The 26,865-nt window shown below is 51.2% G+C and overlaps 1 protein-coding gene across 5 annotated transcripts in view; it reads left to right on the top strand.

Annotated features, from left to right (window-relative positions):
* The first annotated feature begins 1,419 nt into the window (after positions 1-1,419).
* Positions 1,420-26,865, top strand: part of TNIP1 (TNFAIP3 interacting protein 1) — a 53,477-nt gene continuing 28,031 nt past the window's right edge. For 2 of the 5 annotated variants that reach the window (XM_066273028.1, XM_066273030.1), the window contains exons 1-4: positions 8,737-8,894; positions 22,977-23,148; positions 24,325-24,459; positions 25,586-25,671. In XM_066273028.1, coding sequence (XP_066129125.1) covers positions 23,013-23,148; positions 24,325-24,459; positions 25,586-25,671 — 357 coding nt within the window. In that variant the 5' untranslated portion in view covers positions 8,737-8,894; positions 22,977-23,012. Of the gene's footprint in view, positions 1,612-8,736; positions 8,895-22,976; positions 23,149-24,324; positions 24,460-25,585; positions 25,672-26,865 lie in introns of those variants that run through there. The other 3 variants (XM_066273029.1, XM_066273033.1, XM_066273031.1) reach the window with 3 other exon arrangements.

Genomic DNA, 26,865 nt, shown 5'->3' with positions numbered 1-26,865 from the left:
CCCCTCCCTCACGTCCTATCCTCCACTTCCAACACCCCACCCCCTACTCAGGGCTGAATATGGCCCCTTGTGACCTGGCCTGCCTATTCCTCCAGGTCCTACCTTTGTTACTTCCCCCTTGCCTGCTTCAAACTCCATGCTTCACTCAGAGTAAACAATTTTCAGTTCACTGAACATCCTCTTCTCTTTACACAGTCCATTCCCTTTGCTGAGAACACTCTTCTTGCTTGGCGACTTTCAGGTCTCAGCTAAGGTGTCACTTCCTCCAGGAGGACTTCCCAGACACCCAAAGCCTGGCCAGATGCTCCCTTGTCCAGCCTTGTGTAGCTCCCTGTATTTCTCCTGCCAGAACACATCTCTTTCACACTTTATTGTAATTACGTATTAATTTGCCTACAACCCCCAGAGCACTGCTATCCAATAGAACTCACTGCAACGATGGAAATGTTCTGTATACATGCAGCCTAATGTGGTAGCCACGTGTGGTTATTGAACACTTGAAATGTGGCTAGTGCTACTGAGGAATTGGATTACTGATTTAATTTTAACTAATTTGTATTTAAATAGCCACGTGAGGCTAATAGCTATGTACTGGACAGGGCAGCCCCCAAATCTGTAAGTTCTGAGTAGACAGGAAACAGGCCTGATTGTCCATTCATTCATCCTCAGTGATCTTTAAGACTGTGAGTGGTCTAAGGACACTGTAGGAATAAAGACACTCTGGAACCATAGGAAGGCCAGCTCATCCAGGTGGCCCTCTCCCATGACCTCCCCAGGAGTCAGTGGATAGTGAACTGAGACCTTATGCTTGTAAAGTAGTCAATAGTTTACAAAGGGTGTCTGCAAACCATCATTTTATTTTAATTACCATTGTAGGAGGGAGGCAAAGCAGGACCTATTAGCCCCATTTTACAGCAGGGGATCACTGAGGCTCAGGAGGGGGAAGCGAGGCTTCGGAGCACCAGCTGGTTTATACAGAGCGGGCTGCTCTTTGGTGGATAGGTCTTTAAGGCAGGCCCTGCTCACCATCTGAATGTGATCTGGCAGGAAGGGAAGAAGTAAGCTTTTCCTTCTCTGTGAAGAATCCACAGATACTAAGTGGAAACAGATGGGATAGGACTGGGGGTGGGAGGATGTGGGCTGGGCATTGGTGATTTCCTCAGGGTCCTACGCACTGTAATCCCCCACCTTAGGCAAAGGAGGAAACAGAGTCCTTGGGAGAACCGGGGGTCGGGTGGGGTTGGGTGGGGTCGGGTGAGCAGGCCCGGTGGCCCCTGCCCTGTGCCAGTTCTCAGACCAGCTACAGAAACAGCAGGCTTCCAGCTCTTCCCCAGAGCCTTCTCCTCTCCCTGGAATTCACAGCCAGCAACAGCCAGTGTGGGAAGTGACAGGTGGGGACTGACAAAGGGCCCTATGCTCTGCCGGGGGGTGGGAAGGGGCCTCAGCTGAGCCTTGTGTGGCTGCTGGCTCCTCCATCTCGGGGAATTCCCCTCCTGCCTAAAAGTCAGCCCAGCCCAGCCCTCCTTCCTGCAGAAGCACAGCGAGCGAAGGAGCCTCCACAGGGCCGGCGCCCCTCTGCACACAGCGCTGTCCTCTCCTGCCCTTCTCCAGGTGAGTGACCAAGCCTGGGGCGGTCAGCTAGGCGGGACAGGGAAAGGCTCACTGCACAGGAGTGCTGGGGGCCCAGCCCTTCCACCTCTGGGCGAAGAGCCATGCCAGCTTTCCTGCCAGCTGGGTGGGCTGCTCCCTGCCCAGCTCCCTCTGCTCCCACTCAGGGCTGGGGCTCTGCCTTCCTACCTCCCTGACCGTCTCTTCTTCCTTCTCTCCCTCCTTTTATTTCCTCTTCCTGACCCCCTCGTCTCGCCCGGCCTTCTCGGCCAGTCTTTCTTCTCTAGTTGTTACTAGTTTGTCCAAAGGGAAGAGAAGAAAGAAAGGTCTATTTTCGTCTTATTCTTTCCCCAACACAAAAGAGTAGGTTCATAAGTGTGAACACGGATGTTTGTGTGTGAGGGTACATGTGTCTGTGAGTGTGTGTCAGACCTATGGAGGTGTCTGAGTGTATGTCTGTGTGAGTGCAAGTTGTGCAAGCATGTTTCTGTGTTTGTGTCTGTGTGTGTGTGGGTGCCTGGGTCATTAGGTGTGTGACTGTGTGTGAGGGGGAGTGTGTAGGTGTGTGTGTGAGTGTGTGGCATCTGGGTCTTATGTGAGTGTGTCTGCGTGTGAGGAGATGTGTGTGGGTGTATTGGGAACTTCAGTGATCTAAAGCTAGACAGGAGGCGACCAGGTGGGCGTCCACCCCTGCCTTGGGGACCCAATGGAAGGCTGGGACCCTCTAACACCAGAGCAGTGGCTCTCTGGGGTGCTCCCCCATTGGCATTACTCCTGGGGCAGCTGGATCTTTCTGTGGCTGAACCTTTAACAGCAAGCCCGAGGCCCTAGGAGTGGGTGAAGGGCCAACAGAGGCGGTGAGGCAGCCTCCTCTTTGATCAGAAACAGTCCAGATTTTCCAAAGCTGGTCAAGGCCCAGCCCAGGGAAGTCCCTGACTAGGAGTGGCAAGGACTGGAGGCCAAGTCACTGTGACACTGGCTTCTGGGAGAAGCAGGAGGGGCCCGGGAAGAGAGAGTGTGAGAGGACGTGGGGCAAGGCTGAAGGAGGATCGCTCTGGGGCCTGTCAGGGCTTCCCAGGATTAGGAGATGCTCTGGCTCCCATGGGTCTGCCTCCTTCAGCTGGGCTGGGCCAGGCTGACCTCATCCCACTTCCAGGAAAATGACAAGGGACAGGCTTGGATATACACCCAGATCTGCTGGACACCCTGACCTGGAGCCAGGGGAGCCAGGAGAGGAGCTGGAACAGGGGAGCCCTGGGGCTCCTGGGAACTGCGGGAGGGGGCCTGGTGAGGCCACGCAGTAGTCCGGGAATGTCCCCCAGTGTCACCTTGCCCTTTCCTTTCCTCCAGTGGCGCCCTAGGGACCCCCAGAGCAACAGGCAGGCCCAGGGACTCGGGGGAAATAGTTGGGACGGAGAAAGAGGAAAACAGGAGAGACCCTGGAGAAAAGGTCAGGAGGAATGCCTTGTAGGCAGGGCGATTCTGAGAACATACTTTGTGAGGTCTGGGGTGGGTTCCTCCACGGCTCTAGGCTGTGGGGGCCTCACAGGAAAGAGGAGACAAGCTGTCCCTGCCCACCCTGTGGGAATGGTGGGCATAATTATTGTTCCTGCTTTTCACTGATGCCAGGCCCTGTGGCATTTCCCTTGCTCCACCCCACACACTGGGCATGTTTCTAACCTTCATGTTAGGGATGAGGAAACAGGCGGGGACCGATCATGAGGGGAATCACTGTGGCAGTGCTGCGATCTAGGCCCAGGTCTGTCTGACTCCAGAGCCCACACCCTAGTAACCCTCCCAAGACCTACCTCTTGGAGGAAGGGCAATTGTGGATATAAGTTTTAATTCACCCTAGGATGCTGAATAAATGTTAAAGTCATGTCTATTTTACCGCTGTTGTATCTATGCCCTCATTCAGTTATTTGGGAGGTAGGTAGAGAGAATTCAAAATGTCTTCTCGGGCTGAGGGTGATAAGCAGGGACTGTAGAGTCTGCTCGTTTAATTAATTCTTACCAAAAAGCACAAACACGATTATCTAGTACAACGTCAGTCACCATCATGTGCTTGACATGCATTTCTCGTTTAACTATCACTGAAATCTCTCCCATATGCACACACCCAACACTAAAAAGCACCTAGAATCCACGGTAGGGTTTTACATTCCCAATGGAACCTCGGGCTATGGAGACAGGAGACTGGATCTAAGGCAGGGACCTAGACCCAGAATTTCTCTTTTCTTGATTCCTTAGCTGCTTGAGTGTCACTGACCCCCTAGCCAAGGCCCTGCCTCACTAATTCACATAATGGAATCACATATCTGCTCGTTTACTTTGGAAGCTCCATTTCCCAGCAGTGGGGCATGTGAAAATAGCGCTGATCTGGAAACAGAAGACTTGGATTCTAGTCACAAGTACTAATCACAAACTTGCTGTAAGACCTCCGGTACATTCCTGCCCCTCTGGGCCCCTGTGGCTTCATCCTTATAAGACCAAGGCTGGGTTTGAGGCTTTCTAACAACCTTCTACAAGGAATGGCATTTTGAGTTCTATGTCTTGCTAGCTGGCAAAGACCCCATAAGACAGTGCTGAAGAGTGTTAAGAGTTTGGATCTTCCTGCTCCAGTTACATGGTTACTGTAGATGACCTTGTCCAGGTCATCTAACAGCTCCAAAGCCCAGTTTCATCTGAGAAACAGGGATGGTAATTGTCCTGACTGCAGAGGGTGATTGGGAGACATGCTATGAAAACATATAGGCCTAGCATACAGCAAATCCTTCACAAATGTTACCTTCTTTAAAAAAAGACTTTATTTATTTATTCATTTTAGAGAGGAGAGAGAGAGAGAGAAAGAGAAGGGAGGAGCAGGAAGCATCAACTCCCATATGTGCCTTGACCAAGCAAGCCCAGGGTTTTGAACCAGCGACCTCAGTGTTCCAGGTCGATGCTTTATCCACTGCACCACCACAGGTCAGGCACAAATGTTACCTTTTAATGTGTTCAATATGCAGCCTCCACTCCTCTTTAGGCACTTGGTTTAGAGCTCAATCAGTGATAGGTGCGTTTGGGGAGTGTTTTTTATTTCCTGCAAATGTGGATTTAGGTGTGACTTTGGAGCGGCCTTGGGGGAGGTGGCAGAGGGAGTGGCAGAAGGGAGATGGAAAAACTGTGCTTTAAAACAAAACACAACACAACCCAGGCCTTTTGATTGTCCTCCCAGGTGGGGCTTTGCACAAGTGCTTGTTGTCACTCTGGAAGAGCAAGAGGTTCCCAGGTGACTGAGTCACTAGGCGCCCAGTGTCAGGCCCAGCTTCCTGGCTTAGAAATCTCCTTCCAGGAGGAGCAGGGGGTGACGGGCTAGGGGACCTGTGTCCCATCCTGCCAGGCCCCCAGTCTATGGTCCCGTAGTGGATGAGGATGGTGGGATGGAACTTGGGAAGGCTGTGTTCCTGGGTGTAAATGGTGACATCCTACCCAATGCACACAATCCGTGTCTCCATACCATTGTAATTTCTCAAATGCCTCTGTGTGCCAAGTTTTGGGCTTTACTTGTATTATCTCCTTTATCCTCGTGATCACCTGAGGAGTAAGTACAATTATTATCTCCATGTTCAGATAGGAACGGAGACTTAGAGAGGCCACCCAGGTAGTAAGTGGTTGAGTAGAACCCTGTTAGTTAAATTCATAGCCTATGTTCATAATGAATGCTGAGTCTCTGTAAGACAGCAAGAAAAATCATGACCTTGTAAAGACAACATGGTGCAGTGGAAAAGTGTACATAGGCCTGGAGCCTAGGTCCTCAGTTGTATCACTTAACACTTGTGGCCTTGAACAAGTTCTTTACTACATGGAGGCCTCTGTTTACTGACCTGTCAAATGGGATTGTGATCAATGGTCTCTATGGCCTCTAACATGGTAGGGTGTTCTGAAGTCAAACAAAGATTTAAAAAGATGGAACGGGTGGATGTGCTCATGATTTTGAAGAAATGAGTTTTCTCACACACTGTAATTGTTAAGAAAAATTATCGGGCCTGACCTGTGGTGGCTCAGTGGATAAAGCGTCGACCTGGAAATGCTGAGGTCGCCGGTTCGAAACCCTGGGCTTGCCTGGTCAAGGCACATATGGGAGTTGATGCTTCCAGCTCCTCCCCCCTTCTCTCTCTCTGTCTCTCTCTCCTCTCTCTCTCTCTTCCTTTCTCTCTCCTCTCTAAAATGAATAAATTAAAAAAAAAATTCTCAAGGGTTGTAACAGTTACAACTCTGTTAAAAAAAAAAATCCAAACGTGGGAAATCAGGCAAAAAGGTAACTGTATGGACAATACTAGAGCATTGTCCAAAAAACCTACCTAGGGATCATCTGGCATTTTAGGGAGTGAGAGTGCTTCCTAACTCTCTAAGGTTAGTCAGATATTTATAAAAACAGCTGAAATAGTTTGGAAACCAAATGCAAATAAAATAAACTGTAGTGTTCATGAGGAGTCAGACTTGGCTTGGGATTAGGAAGAGAGTATTCTAGGAATATTCTAGGAAGAAGCAGTTTGGGATGTATAGATGGAGAACAGGAAGAAAACCGGTTTGGGGGGCCCAATGGGTAGAGGTGATGCCTGAGGGCTGCCAGTAGATTCTAATCTCCCTTTACCCTCCCCCGTGGTGACAGCTGGTGCTTTGGTGTCTGCATCACTCGGTCCCTCCCTTTCTTCAAAACCTGGGTGTATGTTTACTTGTTTTCATAATGAAAATGAACTAGAATTAATATTGTTTTGGGAATTTGAGAACATCTTTGAAGTAATTGAAGGCATCCCAGGATGTCACAAAGCCTAAAAGGAGCGTGCTTGGATTAGACATGTACTTGGGTAGAGGTGGTGTGTGTGTGTGTGTGTGTGTGTGTGTGTGTGTGTGTGTTTTTGATGGACAGATGTCTCCATTTGTAAAATGAGGGCCTGTGTGAAATAGCTCCTCAAACCCTTTCTAAAATGAAAACTTACCACTTTAAAATAAAACGATGATCTTAAAAAAAGTGCCTGGTCTGTGGTGGTGTAGTGGATAGAGCCTCAAGCTGGAATGCTGGGATCCACCATTGGAAACCCCGGCCTTGCTGGGTTTAGGCACATACAAGAAGCAATTATTATTAATTTATTCTTCTGCTCCTTTTCGCCCCCTACAATCACCTTTCTCTCTCTCTCTCCTCTCTCTGAAAATCTTTTTTTTTAACTCTTTGAGTAGTAAGTTTTTTTCATATTTACTGACCCCCTGGAGTGAGTTTTTAAAAAAAAACTGAAATTAGTTCCAGTTCCAGTTTTATTAACTTAAAATCCTGTTTGTTTGATAACCAATTTATGGAAACAAGAACATACATTTGTCTTTTTTTAATGTTGCCTTACACATTTTTAAAATAAATCGATCGTACTCTGGATGGTCAGGAGGCACGGGAATGTACATGAACGTTCGTTACTACTCAAAGGGTTAATATTTATTTTTTTTAAAGATTTTATTTATTCATTTTAGAGAAGAAAGAGTGAGAGGGAGAAGGGAGAGAGAAGAGGAGAAGAGCAGGAAGCATTAACCTTGACCAGGCAAGTCCAGGGTTTTGAACCAGCGAACTCAGCATCTCAGGTTGATGCTTTTTCCACTGTGCCACCACAGGTCAGGTTTTTTTGTTTTGTTTTTAAATTCCTACTGTCTTGTGATGGTAGCTGTTTATTTTTTAAAGCTTTTTATTTATTCATTTTAGAAAGGAGAGACAGGCCCTGGCCGGTTGGCTCAGCGGTAGAGCGTCGGCCTAGCGTGCGGAGGACCCGGGTTCGATTCCCGGCCAGGGCACACAGGAGAAGCACCCATTTGCTTCTCCACCCCTCCGCCGCGCTTTCCTCTCTGTCTCTCTCTTCCCCTCCCGCAGCCAAGGCTCCATTGGAGCAAAGATGGCCCGGGCGCTGGGGATGGCTCTGTGGCCTCTGCCCCAGGCGCTAGAGTGGCTCTGGTCGCAACATGGCGACGCCCAGGATGGGCAGAGCATCGCCCCCTGGTGGGCAGAGCGTCGCCCCTGGTGGGCGTGCCGGGTGGATCCCGGTCGGGCGCATGCGGGAGTCTGTCTGACTGTCTCTCCCTGTTTCCAGCTTCAGAAAAATGGAAAAAAAAAAAAAAAAAAAAAAAAAAAAAAAAAAAAAAGAAAGGAGAGACAGAGAAGGGAAAGAGAAGGGGGAGGAGCAGGAAGCATCAACTCCCATATGTGCCTTGACTGACCAAGCCCAGGGTTTTGAACCAGGGACCTCAGTGTTCCAAGTCGACGCTTTTTCCATTGCGTCACCACAGGTCAGGCCAAATAAAATCTTAAAGGAGACAGACAGACAGAGAGAGAGAGAGAGAGAGAGAGAGAGAGAGAATTGTTTCCAACCTTAAACCAAGTTACTGCTCTTTATGGATCTGGAAAACCCACAGCCTGTTTGGATAGTCTGGCCCACCTAAGGTATACTAGGTAGGCAGGGCAGGAGGCCGGCTCTGGCTTTGTCCACCTGGGTTTGAATCTTGGTTCAGCCACTTGCCGAAGTCATCTAACCTCTCTGAGCTTTGTATATTTATGGTTTAAAAAAGGGAGAGGGGAACAAAACCCACCTCACTAGAGTTTGCAAATTAAAGTAATGCATGCAAAGTGCTTACAAAGTCTGGTGTAGTAAATGTTAGCGGTAACAGTAAGATTCCTGAAGGGTCCTTTCAGCTCGGAATTTCTAGGAGCTCTGTTCAGAAGTCCCGCAGCGCCTTAGGCCGTACTCGGGTTCAGAGCTGTAAGTCTGGCTGAGCTCCAAATGCCTACGTGCCTTTTGGCAAGTTTCCTCCCGCAATGGCTCGGTGCCCCTCGGCACAAGGAAGTTGTGGGGTGGTCTCTGTGGCTGTATCCGCTCTAAAGTTTGGTCTTTCAAGGTGGCCGCAGCCTCATTCCAGACCCCGAGGCTTCCGGGGCGGAAAGTGCCGTCAGGAGCTGCCCAGACCCGAGGAAGTGGCCAGCCTGCGGGACGCAACACGCGGCCCCTCGGCTAGCTCCAGGGGCTGTTTACCTCTCTGGGCTCCACCCCCCGCCGGAGAACGCGCGCGATTGGATCACCGGCCTGTCAATCTCTGGGGACTTTCCCAGGGGTGGGGTAGTTCGGCTCCTGGCGCTTCCTTGTGCCAGCCCCTTCCCGGGAGCTGGTAGAGTGCAGGGGACCCAGAGGCTGGCCTGGGTCGCTACCCTGTCCCTGGCCCCGGGGCTGGACGCGGAGAGTGGGGCGCTGTCCCCGCAAGGCCCTCGTCCTCAGGTAAGCCTGCCCGGCCTGAGCGAGGTTGGAGCCGGAGGAAGGGTGTCTGGGACCGGGCCGTTCAGAGCCTCAGGCAGTGACCGCTCAGAGTCGGAGGTCAGGCCCGACCAGGTGGCCTGGGCTCCTCGGCTCCTGGGATCTGGAACTCGAGGTCCCCGGGTGCGGGGTGCCTCCCGGGTTGGCCGGGGGTCCAGCTGCGTGGGGAATCCCTGCCCCCGGCCGGGGTGGTGGGTGCGCGTGCGCACTGTGTAGCGAGCCTGTCTAGAAACAATGTGCAGGTGAATGCAGGGCTTGCAGGCGGTGGGTACCACCAGCCTTATGGAGGGAGTGTGCGGGCATAAGTCTGTTTACAATGTTGGTGACCAGTTTTGGAAGCAGTGTACACAGGTAATGAAGAGGAAAATAATAACTATCGTTGGGCGCTTTCCAAGCACTTAAAACCCTTTACAAAATCCATTAAACTAATTTAATTGTCACATATGTCTTCAAAATGAGTATTATCATCCCCATTTTGTTTCCAACCGAGGCACTTGGTAACTGGGGTCTTACAGCTTAGGGAGTTGCCAAGTCAGGATTTCAAAGCTGGCATTTAGCTCCAGGTTCCCAGCTCTGTTGTTTGTGTTGAACATATTTGCACAAGTGTTGGAGACATTTGTGTTTATGTGCAGGGTAGCTGTTGTGAGTTTCTACATATGGGTGACTTTTCAACTGTAGAACATTCGGGTGCATGGAAGCGATGGCATACATTCATTAATTGTGTGTATGGGAGTGGATGGGAACGTTGTGTGACTGGGGGAAAGACTGTTTTGGCTGGGGGGGCGGGGCTTCTGTGTCTGAAGCAGAAGAATCAGCAACATCCATTCCCACCCCCTTGCAGAATGACAGTGCAGGGGAATCTGTGGATTCCTAACACATCATTTTTATTTCACAGCACAGTCAAAATAGAATTTAAGCAGCACTTACTCACTTTCCAGAGAATGGGGTATGCTAGAGGGGAATTTGGCATCTGATGAGAGGTCAGGAAAGGGGACTCCCAATTTTTTTTTTTATTCCTGACAATGGATCTTGCATTAGTAAGCTGGAATATTTATCAGTGCAAACTCATAGCAATCCTGTGATATCGTATTAATATCCCTATTACTGAAGAGGGAACTAAGGCAGTGACAAACCAGAAGTGGTAATAATAACAGCTTACATTTGTGAGTACTTGTTATCTCCCAGCCATGGTGCTTTATGTTTAGTATCTCATTCTTCTCAACAACCCTAGGAGAGCATCACTTTTAGTAGCCTCAATTTTTAGATAAGGAACTGAGTCTCAAAAAGGTTAAGACTTTCCCCCAAACTAGTAAGTTTTGAACCCTGGATCCTGTTCCCTTTCCACTGACCAAGGCTCCTGCCCTACCTGTGTCCTGGGAAAATAATGTGATCAGGGACTGGCATTTCATGGAAGCACTTGATCATGGCTCTCTGGAAGCTGCAGCCGTTAGTGCCTGTGTTCTACATATTAGGTGACCCTGTTTTCCCCCACCCGTGGGTATGGCGTGGCACTCGTGCTTAGGGTTGGTGCCTGTCTCTATCTATGCCCACACCAGATCCTTTGGGGCCCCAGGAAGCCGTGGGGTCTGACTCATACCCTTACCCCCCATGCTGCTTGTGACTTGGGCCCGGATGTCCTGGGTTGGGTCGGGCCGACCTGATTTGATCACCTTAGAATTGTAGGAGGTTGTCTGCCTGCCTCCGTTTCTGGGTACCACTGGGTACTGTCTTACTTCTGCGCTCACTGCCACTTAGCCATGGCGCCTACTTTTCTTCGCTGCCAAGCTTGTTCTTTCCTTGAGGCCTAGGTGTGTACTGTTCCTTCTTCCTGGAATACTTTTCCCCAGCTCTTCCCATGGCTGATTCTTCCTTATCTGTCAAGTCTCAGCTCAAATGTCACCTCCTTGGAGGGGCCTTCCCTGACCTTTCTATGCAAAGTAGCCCCCTTTTTCACTTTCTGTCATAAAACTATTATATATTTTTTTCATACATTTGTCATGCTGTGAAATAATCTTATTTATTTGTGAATGAGAATATATGTATAGAACTTAGTGTCTGGCACATAGTCATTTCAGTGTTTTACTTGTTTATTTTCTTTCTCTTTTCCTAGACTAGAAGGGCGAGAGCAGGGATCTCTTTAGGGGTACCTGTGCATCCCTGATACGAGTGTCTAGGGTAAAGCTCTGCTGACTTTGCTCAATGGGTGAGAAGAATCGAAGAAATTAGAATAATGGTGCATTTCCCAGGTGAGGAAACCGAGGCCTAGAGATGGGAAGGCGCCTGTCCCGAGAGGTAGTGCAGTCAGGATGAGAACCAGAACCTGCTTCTTGAGGCATTTTCCCCCCTTCTAATAATCAGCAATCATTTTCTGATGGCCCTGGCACCCCCCTGCAGTGAAAGTGGCCTGAGGCTCAGGAGCATAGGAACTGACTCTGCCCTGGAGTTCCTCGCTTGTCATGTGCTCTGAGCTCTGTCTGGAAGCCATTGCCTGCCAGCAGATGCCCAGCAGTACGTCTGAATGGAGTGTGGAGCAGTGTGGGGCCACAGCTGGGCAGGGAGCTTCTGGAGGGAGGTGGCTCCAAGGCCAGGCTCTAGAAAGATGATGAGGTACAGAGCTGGGCCTGGACCCCTTCTGGAACTTGGTAGCAGATTTGGGGTAAGGTAGCGGGTTTGGGGGAGCTGACCAGCTAGGCTAGGAAAATCCCTAGAGTCCTGACTACCAGGCAGAGCCGGGTTGGTTTTTCCCTGCGGGCAGCATTGGGAAGTGATCAGAGCCTTTGGTTGGCAAACTTAAGCAAGTGTCAGAATCACCCAGGCGGCTTTTTAGGTCCCTGGGCAGTGGCCCATGATGTCTGGTCCAGTGGGTGCTGGTGACACTGCTTTTGGTTTGGGCAGCTCTTCAAGAACCCCTGGCATGGAGCAAATGCACCTGGGTGGGAGCTTCCTCGTCTGTAAGATTCGGAGATGTCAGTGCTACTTTCTAGAGTGGTGCGGACAATAAGAGTTCATGTCAAGCACTCAGCGCTGAGATGATAAAGCCATCAGGGAATGCCCACTGCCGACCTGGTTAGCGGTGATGATCATAAGGAGACTGACGAGATTTTGATAGAAGACGAGGATGGTCCATTTTCCTGTGCTTCAGGAAAACTTGCCTTTGACCCCCTGCCACCTGTGGACCATGCTGTGTCCTCTGGCTGGGTTGTCCTTTGCCTTGTGTCAGACATCTTTCCGTCCCTGGTTAGAATAGCAGAAGCTTATCTGTGCAAGGGGTGCAGAGGACATCTGGCCCAAGTTCCCTCAACAGCACCCAGAGCCCTAGCAGGTGGTCATCCAGCCTCCACGTATCCCCCACCCTCAGGGTCAGGGGCGCTCTGCCTGGCAGGCAGCTTCTCCCAACGTTGTTACAGGTAGCTTGCTTTTATGGGAGGTGGAGGGGGCTTGGTGCAGGTTCTTCCTTTGTTGCCTCTTCTGTGTTCCCTCATTGCTCACCTGGCCACGTCAGGGCAGGGGGAAAGGGAAGAGGCACGGTAGTAGTGTGGAGCGGCAGAGAGGACCCAACTGGCCCCCAGCAGGCCCGGTGGGCCTCCCCTCTGCATCACCACCATCCCATGCAGCCTTGGGCAGGTCTTTGCTTTGCTGGCTTTGGTGTCGCAGCTGCAGAATAGAGGGATTGCACTGGCGGGTGTCTCAGGGTGTCCTCTTCCAGCTCTGAAAACTCCGTATGTAGCTCAGCGATGGAGCCTCCAGCAGCTTCTGAGCTTCCCCTGTGGAGCCGGCCTCTCTGGGCCCACCCTCTCTGCTTCTAGAGGCCACACTGTGCTGCTCCTTTCCCTGGCCCTCTGTGCACGAAGGTGTCAGGTCCTTAGGGGAATTGCACCCTAGAAACAGACCTTGGCAGCCACCATGCCAGTTGCAGGAAGTTCTTGACGTTTTTCCCCATGACTGGCCCGGACAGTCAGTCTTCCGACAGGAATGAATGACTGGCCCAAGGGCAGCTGGCTCTCTGTCTGAGGGCTGCCCTCCTGTGGGACTCTTTTCTCCTGAGGACCTCACCTCGAGGCTGTTCCCTGTGTCCTTGAGCACCTACGAGCGGACAAACCCGGTGGCCCAGGCAGAGGGATGTGTGTGGGGGGAAGGCAGAGGAGAGGATACTGTGGAAGTCATATCACCAAGGAGTCATACTCAGAAGCCAGAGCTGGTATTTTTAGGGCGGGCGTCGGTAGGGGGTGTCCCATGAGTCAGGGGCCTCTGGTTTGGTCTCCACCCACACTGGTGAGCACTCGCTCTGCTGGCCGTTGTCCTCTGCCTCCATCATGGCCAGCTGTCTCAGAGGTTGAAGATCCTGGGCCCCTCCATGCCCCCACTTCTGCCTCCACAAGTGCTAACCTCACCCCCAGCCCCTGAGAATAGGGTCTGGAGATGGCAACATTGACTTTCGGAAAATATGAAGGAATCTTTCAGACAGAGAGGGTAATAAGCGTATACCTGGGCACCCACTAGGACACATTTCTGTGCACCTGAGATTTCTCCCTGATCATCCCCTTCCCTGAATTTAGAGTTCATTCTCTTGTGTTTTTCATTTCTCCATAGTTTTATTGTAAATATATACCTTCCTAAGCAATATGTAATATTGTTTTGTATGTTTTAAAATGTTACTTAAAAGTCATACCAACTATATTCTTCTGAAACTTACTTGTTTTGCTTAATATATTTGTGAGATTCATCCATGTTGGTATCTCAAGCTCTAGGTCCCTAAAGGTTCATTCATTTTTTATGACTGTGTAGTCTTCCCTGGTATGAAATTGCCCCAGTATACTTACTCATTTTCTTTTTCATTAGGTAGTTTCCAGCTTTTGCTGTTAAAATATGACAGTTGACTTTTATCTGAATGGTCTTACCTCCGTGCAGCTGTCCCCTTCCTAGCCATTAAGGCTTCTGTTGGGATAGTACTTTAAAATCTACAGACGGCCACATGGTTTCTGGTTGGTTCTCTCAGCATTTCCATAGGAAAAAACAAGGAAAGCAAGGCCACTCAGGGTCACCTGGTGAGGGAGCAGAGCCAGGATTTGAACCCATTAAAGCCTCTTTCCGTCATATTTGGTATAAAGGAATCCTCAAAAGTTGTCATCTTTCCTTTTAGAGGGGGCAGTTACAGGGTTGGACACACACTTCCTTGGATAAACCAGCTTTGGTGTATTGGCGCCTGGAGCCAGAAGGACAGTTGAGATCCTCATCCCTTTCCTCTCAAGTTTGGGCTCAGTGCCCTTTGTCCCTGTAGCTGATATGATAGTGGAGGCCCTTCTGGACTGGGTGAGCTCCCAGCTGCTGGGAGGGAGGTCATGGAGTGTGTGCACCGTGGGTCCTGGGAGCTAGGAGGAGGCATGAATGGGGGAGAAGGAAAGTGGCCTGGGGTTGCTTGGGCTGCCTTCTTAGCCCTCCTTAGGGGGCTGTTGGCCACGGGGAGCACAGGGTGGGGACCGATGCGGGTTTCTCTTTGTCCCGTGGGAACTCTGGCCTTGAGCCAAGCTCTGCCCCGGTCCCGACCCAGCTTCCTCTCCAGCAACACAGGTGTCAGGCCAGGTGTGAGGGCGCTCGGGCAGTGGGCGGGGTGCTCACACCTGTTTCCAGCGGAGGCCGGTGACCCGAGGTCTGGGGCTTCTCTTCCCAGCTTTGCCACCCCGAGGCCAGCCCTGACCTTCCTGAAGCCAGGTCCTCGGGCAGGTTCCAGGTTGAAACCCGCCTCTGTGGTTACCAGCTCTCCATCCACTGAAACACTGGACTCGAAAACTTGCCCCTGGACTTTCCTCCTTTTTTTTTTTTTTAAGATTTTATTTATTTATTTTAGAGAAGAGAGAGAAAAAAGAGAGAGGGACAGACAGAGAGTAGAAGGGGGAAGGAGTAGGAAGCATCAACTCTCATATGTGCCTTGACCAAGGAAGCTGGGATCTAGAACCGGCAGCCTCAGCGTTCCAGGCCGACGGTTTACCCACTGCGCCACCACAGGTCAGGCCACTTTCCTCCTCTTTGTGATCACATCCCTCCGGCCTTGTCTGCCGTATGACGCAGACACACAGGGAGGAGGCTCCCGCCCGCCCACAGCCCTGCAGCCTCATTCGGCACCAGAACAGTAGGCCTTCTCTATTGTCCTCACCTTGTCAAGACACTTAAATTAAAAATATCTATATATTTAAAGTTTTCTTTAAAAAATAACATGTGCTCATTGGAGGGGAAAAAATTCAATACAAAAGATAAAAAGTAAAAACTGAGTTGTCTTCTCTCTCCTGCCCTGTCCCCGCTGTGTTTTAAAATTAATTTTTAAAACTTGAACAGGGCTGAATTTCCCTTGTAAAGCACTAAAAACATTATAGATAATATAGAAGTTTCATATTATTTTAGTCCCCCGTCCTAGTTTTCCTCTAGAGCTGTCTAGTAGCAGTTTGGTGTGTATCTTTCCAGACCTTTTTCTATGCACATTTGAGATTTTATGCACACACACTATGTGTGTGTGTGTTTTTAAATTCCCATTATACATATAAATCCATATTTTGCTTTTTTTCCTTAACAATAGTTTATGGGCATCGTTCTGTGTCATTGCAAAGCAATATGCTCATTCTTTTTTATGGCTGTATAATTTTCCATCGAATAAGTGCACTCTAGTTTATTAAACCAGGCCCCTCTTGATGGACATTGAGGACATTTGTGCTATCACAGAGCATGTGACAGTCAGTGCACATCTTTGTCCAGCCCCTGTGTACAGTGATGCAAAGATTTCTAGATTCTTTGATAGAGGATTTCTCAATCGGTCTGACCCGTTAGATAATTGAAACCTCCTCAAGCATACTTTTCTACAAGAGAACTTTGTTCATAGCCAATCAGGCGTATAAGCCTGACATCATTGAGAAAGGGCACGCTTTACTGCAGGCAACCCAGCTACAAGAAAAACAAATGTATACTAGGCGGGACCAGTAGAAACATAATATATGAAAGGGTGGAGGTGAGAGCGTCTCTGTTTGATCCAACAGGCCACACCTGGAATGTGTGTTCAGTTTCAGGACCAGCTACAGAGAGGGCGGAGGAGGTGGAGGGTTGAGCGTGGTGGATGGGGAGGGGTCTGAAAGCCATTCCTATGAGAAACGCTGAAGAGAACAAGGGCTGGTCAGCTTCAAGGGAACGCTGCTGCGGGTCCAGATCGCTTCAGGGCTGAAATGGAGAAGGGAGGCATCTTGTTCCTTACTCCAAGGGACCGGGAGGCAGAGCTGCCCAGGGGAGGCTCCTTGGGGAGGAAGTCTGGGTCACTAAAGGTAATCAGCTGCAGTCCCTTGGCTTCCCTAGGGACTGGATAAGCACAGGGCTGAATTTCCCCTGAGTTCCTCCCAGCCTGAGATTGTAAGCCCTGGTGATGGTGATGAGGGCAGCAGGGGACTGGTTACACACAGGGTTAGAGACACATAGAGGCTGGGGCTGGGAACTTGGGGGTATGTGCCAGGTAGCCGATAGCGGGGCTGGTTTCCTCCCTGAGCTTCAGTCCGTTGCCTCTCAGACACTGCAGGCTAGTGGAAAAGGCATCTGTATTGGAGTCTGACAGATTGAGACTGGACTCTTTGTTCTGCCACTAATCAGCAGCTGTGTGTCCTTAGCCAAGTGACTTAACCTCTCTGAGTCTGCTTTCTGATCTGAAAACTAGAGATAATGCCGTCTAGCTGAGAGGATACTTGCTGGAAAATAGGGATACTGATTTTTATCTCTGGGTGGTGAGAGGAAAATGAGGCAATGAGCATCCTGATGGAGCCCAAGGTCTGGCATATGGGAGCACTCGGCAACCCCAGCTTGAGGTAGGTGCTCCTTGGTCGTCTTCTGCAGGATTCCTGCTGGCTGACGGCCCTGGCCCACCCCCCTGTCCCAGGCTGGTGGTGTGGAACCTCGGTGTTGCTGGCTGGGTGCAGGCTGTGGGGTTCCTTCTGTGGGTGAGTCAGGGGAGGGAAGGGGAGGAAGAAGGACACAGGAGGAGGGAAGGACCCAGTGAACGGTACAGACACTGCCTGGGAGTTTCTGACCGCTCTGGGGGAGGTGACAGCACCCCTGGTAGCGCATGTAGGAGGGCTCCTGGGTCAGGGAAATCTACTTGGGTGTTAGGAGGAATTGGAGCTGCAGAGAGCCCTAAAGTAAGGTTATAGAAAGGGTGATAATAAATTGCAAGTTCTGGAACGTTGGACTAGAAGGGGCCTTAACGATCGTCTGGTCTCCCCACTATGTTGTATTATTGCTAGTGTTGCAAACCCTCCTCTTAGGAAAGGGAGGCCCAGTGAGGGGAGGATGTTTGCCCTGGTGCACCTTGACCAGATCCCGGGATTTCCGAGCCCCAGGTCCTCACTGTCTACCTGCCACCTACAGCCTCTTGACTGCTGAATGAGTTGCAGAGACTGACTCAGTCCCTAGCTCCTCACTGGCGGGGATGCTAGGGTGTGGCTTCCCAAGTACACTCCGTCTAAAGTGGGCACTGTGTCTTTGCTGACAGTCATCAAGAGGGCACAGCCTGCTCTTTAGTGGATGGGCCTGGGACCACAGTTTCCCTGCTCGGAAAGTGGGTGGAGACAGATTTTGCTTTAGTTTGCAAGGTGTTTTCATGATGGCTCACTTCCTCTCATCCCTTGGGGTGGGGGGTTTGAAGGATATTCCCATGTATAATTGAGGGAAATGAGGCTCAGATGAGTCTCAGTCTTGCATAAGTGTGGCATCATGGTCCATGGGATTCTTGTACCTCCGTCTTCACTGGTACGGTGCTTGTACCAGTGTCTCTGCCTCACGGCTATTTGCAGTTGCCAGATGTTGAGTGGATGCCATGACCTGGCTTACTGAGTTTACAGAGGAACCTAAACCTTGTTAAAAGAAGGAATACACGGGGTGGGGGGGACTTGGCCTGTAAATCAGCAAGGTTATGGGGCTGCCTCCTCCTTTCACTAAGAACCCACTATGTGCCAGGGACTTAGCTAAGTACTATGCATACATGATTATTATTTTGGAAACTTTATTATAAGATGAATATGTTTCTTGTTAAATAAACCAAATAATAAGGAAGTCTGAAGTAAGAACTCCCTTCCAACAGTATACATATTGTTTCGTTTCATTTCTTTAATCTGATACCAGGTAGATTCTATTATTATTCCTATTTTGTAGATGAGGCAACTGACGCTCAGAAAAGGGGAGGGACTGGTCCTTATCACACAGCCTGCAGGGGTAGACAGAGCTGGGACGGGGTGAGGCAAGCGCAGGGGGGCCCCACGTGAGGAGGACTCTCGCTCAGGGCCACATGCTCACCCTTGAGCGCCCCCTTCAGTCTTGTACCCTGCATGCCTCCCCCGCTCCAGCCTGGGCCCTGCCCTGTTGGGACCCTTTCCTTCCTGACCCCAAGGCCCTGTTATCTCCGGTGTGCTGGGGTCCCTCTCTTTCCGTGACTTGCTGCTGGCTCACAGGGCTTGGGTCTCCGTCTGTCTGTCCTTAGGCTTTACGCCTTCCCTCAGCCTCTGTGTAGCTCAGGCCCCTCCCTGTGCATAGGAGGGAACCAACCTGCGGAGAGCGGAGGGGCTCGCTCATGCCTGTGAGTAGCGGAGTAGACTCTAGGACCCTCTGACTTTCTGTCTTCTGCTTTTCTTCCTGGAGACCCCTTTCCTTCACCTCTCTGTCACCCCCACCCATCAGCATCCCTGGAAGCCCCTGCCTCTGTCTGGGAAGTTGACTGTTGGCGCTGTGACCTCCCAACTTGCAATACCAGAGATGTCCCTGGACTTTTCCCTCTGGGACAGGGAGAGCTTCACTTCCCCGGTGCTGCAGGGATGCAGCCAGTGCCCAGCAACATTGGATCGGACGATTAAGTTCCCAAGTGGGCCTCAGTTTCCTCATCTGTCAAGCAGATATCAGTCCTGCCTTCCTCCCAAGGCTGTAGGATAATCAGTTGGAAAAACAATGCTTGAGAAACTAGTAGGTATCTTGCAAATGTTACTGGTTATATAAATTTCAATCATTTGGGGGACCCGGGAGCCCTCCTTCTGGTGACAGCACATGACAGCCTCAGGTGGGCTGAAGCATCTCAGGGCAGAAGCTGGGATGTAAATTTAACTCTGAATCTCACCGTTTTCAACCCTCTTCTTGGTTGGAGACTGCGATTTGGGCCCACGCTCCCCCGTCACCCTGTCACACTGCTGCCTCCTCATCCTCAATTGGGCTGGTGGCTCCTTCAGTTCCCACAGCGTCACCTCCATCTCCACACTGCCTGGGCTGTCTGTCTGGGCCCCTGTCTGCCCCCAGACTGGGTCTTTCTGCTTCCAGAGGTACCCTCGCGCCCCTCGGGGTGGGCTGTGGGAACACCCCCCACCCCTGCCCCCAGCTGATGTCTTATTTTGGAAGGTGGTCTGAGCTGGCTGCCTCTTCGCCACTGGCCGTTTCTGTTTTGGGAAGGTGGGTTGGTGTCTCATTACTGGAGGGTCGCCTGTTGATCTGTAGCTGCTGGAACCAGGCCCATGTGGATATGGAGTCAGGGCCAGACTCCTCAAGAACATGGGGCGGGTGCCTCTGCTTGACAGCGGGGTCCCAGGGCTGGGGCAAGAATGGAGAGCGGGGTTTGGGCAGACTGGAAAGAGAGCAGGGGCCTCTGGTTCCAGTCTGATGTTTTGGTCTTCGTACTCGGGCCCTGACTAGTGGCCTTCATATCACGAGGGAGTCGGAGGCCTGAGCCTCCCGCACGGCCCCAGGCGAGGGCTGAGTCTCTGACCCAGCATGCTGCCAGCCTGCGGGGCGGGAGAATCATGCGTTCCCTCATCCAGAGGGCCCCTGGACGCCTGGTGATGGCGTCCGCCCATTGCCCTTGGAGATTCCTGTGCAGCTTTGTCATCCTGGGAATGATTCCTCTCCAGGAGAGGTTACACAAACCACACTGACCAGGAGGAGAGTTCCTGTCTGTCCGGCAGTCATCCTGGAACTGCTGACCACCATCTGGGCATGAGGTCAGCAGGACGTGGAAATTCCCCATTTCTCTCTTTGTCTTTCTTTCCTCCAGAAATCCAGGCCGTCCCTTGGGGGGCTCCTCTGACCTCCAGGGAGGGTTTTCTCACAGCAGGCTCTTTTGTCTTTCTTCCATCCATCGGCCCTCTGCCTGGCAGCCTGTTCTCCCTGCTGAGGCTGGAGTTGGGAGAAGAACGCTGTCTGCTCCCTCTTTGGCTTCTCCTGGCCCCCTTTCCCTGTCGGCTCCCCGGTGCTGAGAGAGAGCCTGAGCGTGGTGTGGTTTGGAGGATGTGGAGATGGGGTTTCAGTTTCTGTGCCCTGCATCTTGCTGTGTCGCCTGGCCTTCCATCTGGGCATCTCTGATGGAGTGTGGCAGTGCCAACCCTGATGCCAGGAGTGTGTGGTTGTCCAGGAGCCTCTGTCAGTAGGTCACGGTCAGGCTCATGGTCAGGTTTACACACGGACTGTCAGGAGGCAGGGGCAGGACCAAGCGCTCCTCCGGTCCTGTCTTCTGCTCTGATTAGAGATTCATTGCGGCTGTGTTCTGGACCGCCCTGAAGATATCCTGGTAGACAGATGGTCTTGGCTACTGCTCTCGTGGACCTTCTAATCTGTTGGGCAAGCCAGATGTGAAGCAAAAAGCATATCCAAATTATCACGTAATGTCATCGGACAGTTCCGTGACTCCTGCTGCGGCTCATCGTCAGAGGGGACTACAGCCCCTTCCAGCTCTCAGTCTTCCCTTTATGAACTCCGCTCAGCTGTCAATCATGGCTCACCTTCCAAGTGCCAGACCTGTGCAAAGCAGGAAGTTCTCAGGCAAAGGCACAGATGCCTACAGCAGTCAGACACATTCCATACTGGTCAGTAAGTGTTTCGCTGGAGCGGCACGTGAGAAGGAAGGGGAACATCGAGGAAGGATCCCCCCACTCCCACCCCCATACACAGCTGCCAGCAGTTTTGAGTACCTTGCTCTCTGCCTGTCCTTGTGCTGAGTGCTTTACCCACACTGCCTCTTAACTCAGCGAACATTTCAGGGCTTCCTTGCTCTACTGTGTAGCATTGACCTTTCAAGTTAAAAACAAGTCCGTCCCCACCCCAAGCTGAGTGATGACTTTTGTGTGGGGCGGGAGGCAGCTGTCCTTGCCTCTGTGGGGCCCCGCAGGGCAGGGCGTGGGTGCCTCTTGAAGTGTGGATTCATCTTTTTTGTCTGTCTTTGGGGGAGGGGTCCCGCTCACCAGAACTTGACTCTTCTTTCTGGACCATGGTACTGTGGACCCTCTCAGAAGAATCCTTGTGGTTTCTTGTGCTTCAAGGCAGGGGGAACAGCCCAGGGGAAACAACTTAAGAGCCCGGACCAGGGATGGAACCCACAACCTCGGCATGTCTGGACAACGCTCTAACCAACTGAGCAACCCAGCCAGGGCCTGGACTTGCATCTTGCTGTCACTTACTGGCCATGTCATTCTGGCTGAGTTACTTAACCTCACTGGGGATCCCTTGTAAAATGAGGATAATTTAGTACGGATTCTAGCGCTGCTGTGCAGCTTACCTGAGCGGGTGCACCTGCTGCCTGTCGTGTAGTGCCTGGTGAGCAGATGAGTCACGGGTGGGGGCTGTTATTATTCGTTCTTCGCTCTTTTCTGTCGGGGGCAGTGTGTGGGTGCTCAAAGGGCCTTTGGGGATTCCTGACCCAAACAGTTTTTGCCCTGGGGGTGGTGAGCTTGGGAGGGAGAGTTCGGGGCCCCAACCCCTTCTGAAGTCCTGGAGGAGGCCTTTGGGACTCTTGTGTCTGGGAAGCTCTTTGTAGGATTGGAGGCTGAGTCAGAGCTTTTGCACCTATTATTCTGTCTGCCTGGAATATTCTTCCTCCGATGTCTGCATGGCTAGTTCCCTTACCTTCTTCAGGTCTCCTAAAATAACTCCTCTATGGGGTCCCTCCTGACACTTCCATTTACAGTTAAAGTCCCTTCCTCATTCTTCTCTGTTTAATTTTTGTCCATAGACATTTCCATCACCCCAGATAATCTATCTATCTATCTATCTATCTATCTATCTATCTATCTATCATATCTACCACTAGAATATAAGCTGCGTGAAGGATTTTTGTCTGCTTTATTGGCTGATCAATTTCCCAGCACCCATACTAGTACCTAGCACAGAGTAGGTGCTCAATAAATAATTACTGAATGAATGAATGAATGAATGCAAGAAAGAAATTTCTCCATTAAGTCACAGAACCAGATTTCTGAAGTCACTTCGCAGAGTGGTTTCAAATGAAAGAAAGTAGATGAAATTGAACAGATTGATGCAAAACACTTGTTGCACAAGTAGATGGTGGTTTGGTGGGAAATTCATCTGTTCATTAGAACTGGAAGGGACAGACCATATGTGATATGAGACTGAAGGAAGAGGGTGACAGTGTCAATTAGTATGTTAAGTATTAGTCAGGGTTTTTCCTTCTTTCTTTTTTAAAAAGATGACATACATATAAATGGAACTGTGGATTGGATTGACTTGCTTATCCCTTGGGTATAAGCATTTCACTTTGAAGATCACTGATTTAGTGTAAGACTTTCATTTCCCCTCCTCAGAGAGGGGAAGGGAATGCCCATGATTTCACAGTGAGTTAAATGGTTAGACCATTTATTTATTTTGTAAGTGTTTATTGGGCATTCCTTTCATAGCTAGTACTGTGTTGGGCACTGGGGATATTGTGATCGGGGTCCTTCTGGACCCCGTCAATAGGACATGAGCTCAAATTTTTTGAGTCCAAGTCCAGTGCATTTTTATACTCCATCCACATTGCACCTCATTGTCGATTGCTGTTCCAAATGAACTAGCAGTGCAGTGAGGCTACAGAAAGAAATGATGCCAGTCTTAGGTTGTATTAATAGAGGCAGAGCATCCAGATCAAAGGAGGTGACTGCCTTGCTCTGCTCTACTGTGGCCAGACCACCCTAAAGTACTGTTTCTGGGTTATGGGGACTGCCTTCTGGGGCAGCTCAATGGCCTGGCTGGCCCCCTGAATTCCTGCTGTTGTCCTTACAGCCAGGCGGGTACCACGGCAGGGACTGAGCCACCCTCATGGAAGGGAGAGGACCATACCGGATCTACGACCCTGGGGGCGGCGTGCCTCCCGGAGAGGCGTCCGCAGCTTTTGAGCGCCTAGTGGAGGAGAATTCCCGACTAAAGGAAAAAATGCAAGGGATAAAGATGTTAGGTAAAGCAGACCCCGCACTCTCCCCGCAAGCCTCCCCCTGTAGCCTGTAGTGCCAGCTGGCGTCTGCCTCCATCCACGTCACCCTCTGTCCTCCCTGGCCCTGTGCTGCCTCCCGCCTCCCAGTTAGGTCTTTATACATTTCTATAGCGTGGTGGCAGCATTCCCAGTCCTGAGTCCCCAGCACCCCAAAACCATGATGACATAATTCAGAATACCTTGAGGGACTGATAAAGAGGTGTGGGGTCAGGGAGAGGGAGCTCAAAGGCCCATTTTGTGGATGTGGAAAGAGTGGCCTTGTCTCCCAGTAGCACCAGAGTAGGAGGGCTGACGTCACCAGGGCAACCATGGTACGGTCCCCAAGTGTTGGAATAGGGAGCCAAGCAGGCGGAGTAGGTCCCTTGAGTTGTCTTTTCCTGGCTTTTGCTCAAGCTGTCCCCACTGCCGAGAGCAGCCCCATCTACCTCTGCATGACTGAGTCGTCCCCACCCATCAGCGCCCAGCTGAGGCGCCCAGCTGAGGCGCCGTCTCCTCTCTGTGAGACATTCATTGATTTCCCATGCAGAGGGGTCTCTTTCCTCCACACTCCTCAAACCTTTCCTCTGCCCTGCTGCCACCTTCTCTGGTCTTAGGCTCTGGGGCACGAGCTCAGTTCCCCAGTTTTCCAGGGCTTTCTCCTTGCTTCGTAAACCGCTGCTTGGGTGGGCAGGCTGGGGACTGAGGGCGGAGCTGCCCCTTCTCCACTGGAGAACTAAGGCGGGGAGAGGGGTTGGTGTTACCAAGGGCCTCAGCCCCTGACTGCCCCTGGCTGTGGATGCAGGCTGTGGGTGTCCCCCTGCGTGCCATGATGGTGGTTTGAAAAGAGCCCTGGCTTTCTGTGAAGTCCCAGCCTGCTGTGGCGGGAACGGGACAGGAGAGGGTGCTGGGGCCAGGACACTGTTCTAGACTCCCCTTCACTCCTTCCTCCCCGACTGCGGGCCCTCTTCCTTAGCCGCCTGTCTCTGGTTGAGGGCTGGAAGGATGTGTGTCCCTCTCAGCCCATGAGGCAATGGTGGGAGTAACGTGCAGGGCCTGGAGAGTCACAAGCCAGGCTGAAGTAGGCCCGGGGCACAGGGTGGAGGGAACCCACGCTCAGAGCCCAGTAGTTCATTTTGCTCCTCCTTTCCCCATTCGTTCCAGGCGAGCTTTTGGAAGAGTCTCAGATGGAAGCATCCAGGCTGCGGCAGAAGGCAGAGGAGCTGGTCAAGGACAGCGAGCTGCTCCCACCACCGTCCCCCTCCTTGGCCTCCTTCGACCACCTGCCTGAGTTCACAGGTCCAGGGGGCCCCCGGGTTGTCCTCGGCCTTCCTTTGTACTCCTAACTTCCTAAAACCTCAGTAGTGGACTCCCTTCTTGCGTAGATGTCCACGTCCTCCTCATTTACCCTGAGGCCCCAGGCCACCCTCCCAGGCCTGTTTTGGATGGGACTTCAAAATAATTTGGACCCAAAATATCTGGTCTTAGCACTGCCAAGGCCCTGGCAGATGTTAGCTACGGATCACAGCAATGCACACACCCAAGACCTCTATCAGCGTATTTATTCAGCAGATATTTAATAAGCAGCTATTGTGTGCCAGGCAGGGGACTCCAGACATCTACTACAAGTGACTCAGAGTTGGCATATGAGTCAAAAGCTCTGTGGTTGGCCCCCCTCCTTCCATTTTATAGCTGGGGAAGCTGAGGCCCATGGAAGAATCTGGACTTGCTTATTAGCCTACTGCAGTGTATTTCAGATGTAAGGTTACATATGTTTCCTATTAAAGGAAAGTGTTGACTGTGACTAGGGTTAAAGTACTGCGTGTGGTCACTGTGCATTCCTTCGGCACGTCTCCGAGTCCAGGGCCAGGTCCGGGGCCGGGGTGAAAGGTCCCCACGCTCCTGCCGCCAACCCAGCTGCAGCCTCAGCCCAGGCCAGTGTGCCAGCTGTCCATTTGGCCAGTGGTTACATTGGCTGATGGACAAATGTAGGAAAGTGATGATCTTAGAGTCACTGTGCTGCATTCAGTGGGTGTTTCCAAGGTCACTGGGTGTTTCCAGGGTCTCTTGGTGACTTTTCTATACCTTAGTTTCCCAACCTTTAAAATGGGAATACTGAGCTAGCGTGATAAATATAAAAAGACTTTGTTCATTGTAAATTGTCATCCGTGTCGGCGCACAGAGGCCAGTCCAGGGTAGCAAGGAGCAGTGGCCAGCAAGTCCAGGGAAGATGGTCTCTCTGCCTGAGTCTGCCCCCGCCATTCCAAGACCAGTGGTTTCCCATGACCTTAGTGGGATTACTTCCCATTTTCCCAGACTCATGGAGGAGACTCAGAACTCTTCTGCCCCAGGCTGTCCTCGAGGGGGCCATATCAGGCCGTTTCCCCTTTCCCTGCTGCTCATCCACATTGTCTCAATTCTCTAGGAAAGAATACGAATGCCCCAGCACCCCCTACCGACCCTGCGCTCCCCAGGGACAAGCCAGAGCCGGCCCAGAAGCCTCCATCCAGCGTAAGTTGCATCTGGAGTCCTGGCTGAAAGTTGCCTGGACTTCAAGGTCCCTTTGGCAGATACAGGGTCCGGAAGAGAGAGGGTCGGGGTCTAGAAGCCAGCCCAGGTTCTGACTTGCTGAGTGATGCTGGGTGAGCCTTCTCGATTTCTCTGGGGTCTCAGTTTTCCCATTTTTAAATGAAGGTTACAGGTAAAACTAGGAAGGCCCTGGTATGCATGAGGAGTTCCTCCTGTGTATAACATGAAGCATGCATGTGTTGACTGTGCGCAGTGCTAGGAAAGTGGATGGATGTGTCGTGGAACTCACATTCTCAGAGGGCTCGGAAACGGTCTGTGAATTTGCTTTGAGAAGTTTCGCTTGGTAGCCTAGGACCAAAGGGGACTCATTCGGCATCTTTACCCTACAGATAACATCCAGAGCGAGAAGAGCATTTTGTAACATCACGTAGATAGCAGGGGGCAGGGGGCAGGGGGCAGGGGTGGGAGTAGAGGTGTAGAGGTGAAAGGGAGACTTTTTAGGGCAGGGCCAAGATTCAGAGCTGGCCTCCTCAGCAGAAGCCAAGCAGAGGTCCTCCCATTCATTCCCGTCCATCGCCCTCTCCGAGGGAGGTTGAGCTTGTCTTTGTAGACCAGGTTGAGTAGCTTTCCCAGAGCCAGTGGCTAGCTCAGAGGGGTTGCATCGGCTCCTCTGTCGCTTGCACAACCAGTAGTGCATTCTACTTGGGGTGGCTGCGAGATGAGGAAAAGACTGAATCCTCAACCACCTTGGATTTGGGTGGATCCTGAAAAAAATTCGAATTTGTTGACGCACCCTTGGGATTTATCCCAGATCTGGGCTCTCTGGAGTCGGTGTGGCAAGGCCGGCAGAGGACCACCTTGTAGGTGACCACACTGACCAATATCTGTGTGTTCCAGGCGACCAGGCCGGACACCTGCACCTGGGAGACAGCTCTGCAGGAACACTAGTTTTGCAGGCCTTAGGCTCAGTCCCTACTTTGCATTAACTAATGAAGTACCCTCAGTTTCCTCATCTGTTCAAAGGGGATATAACCATTTCACTGTGAAAAGATTTTTAAAAATGCAAATTAAAAAAAACAACAACCCTAAAGTTCTAGTAGTTCAAGATCAGCCAGTCCAGCCTCTCTGTTTCACAGATGAGGAAACTAGTCACAGAGGGGATGTAACCTCAGATCA

Source organism: Saccopteryx bilineata, chromosome 4, assembly GCF_036850765.1.
Source record: "Saccopteryx bilineata isolate mSacBil1 chromosome 4, mSacBil1_pri_phased_curated, whole genome shotgun sequence".
In the NCBI taxonomy this organism is placed as follows: domain Eukaryota; kingdom Metazoa; phylum Chordata; class Mammalia; order Chiroptera; family Emballonuridae; genus Saccopteryx; species Saccopteryx bilineata.
The sequence above is the reverse complement of the archived record's forward strand: the minus strand, read 5'-3'. Positions and strand labels throughout refer to the sequence as shown.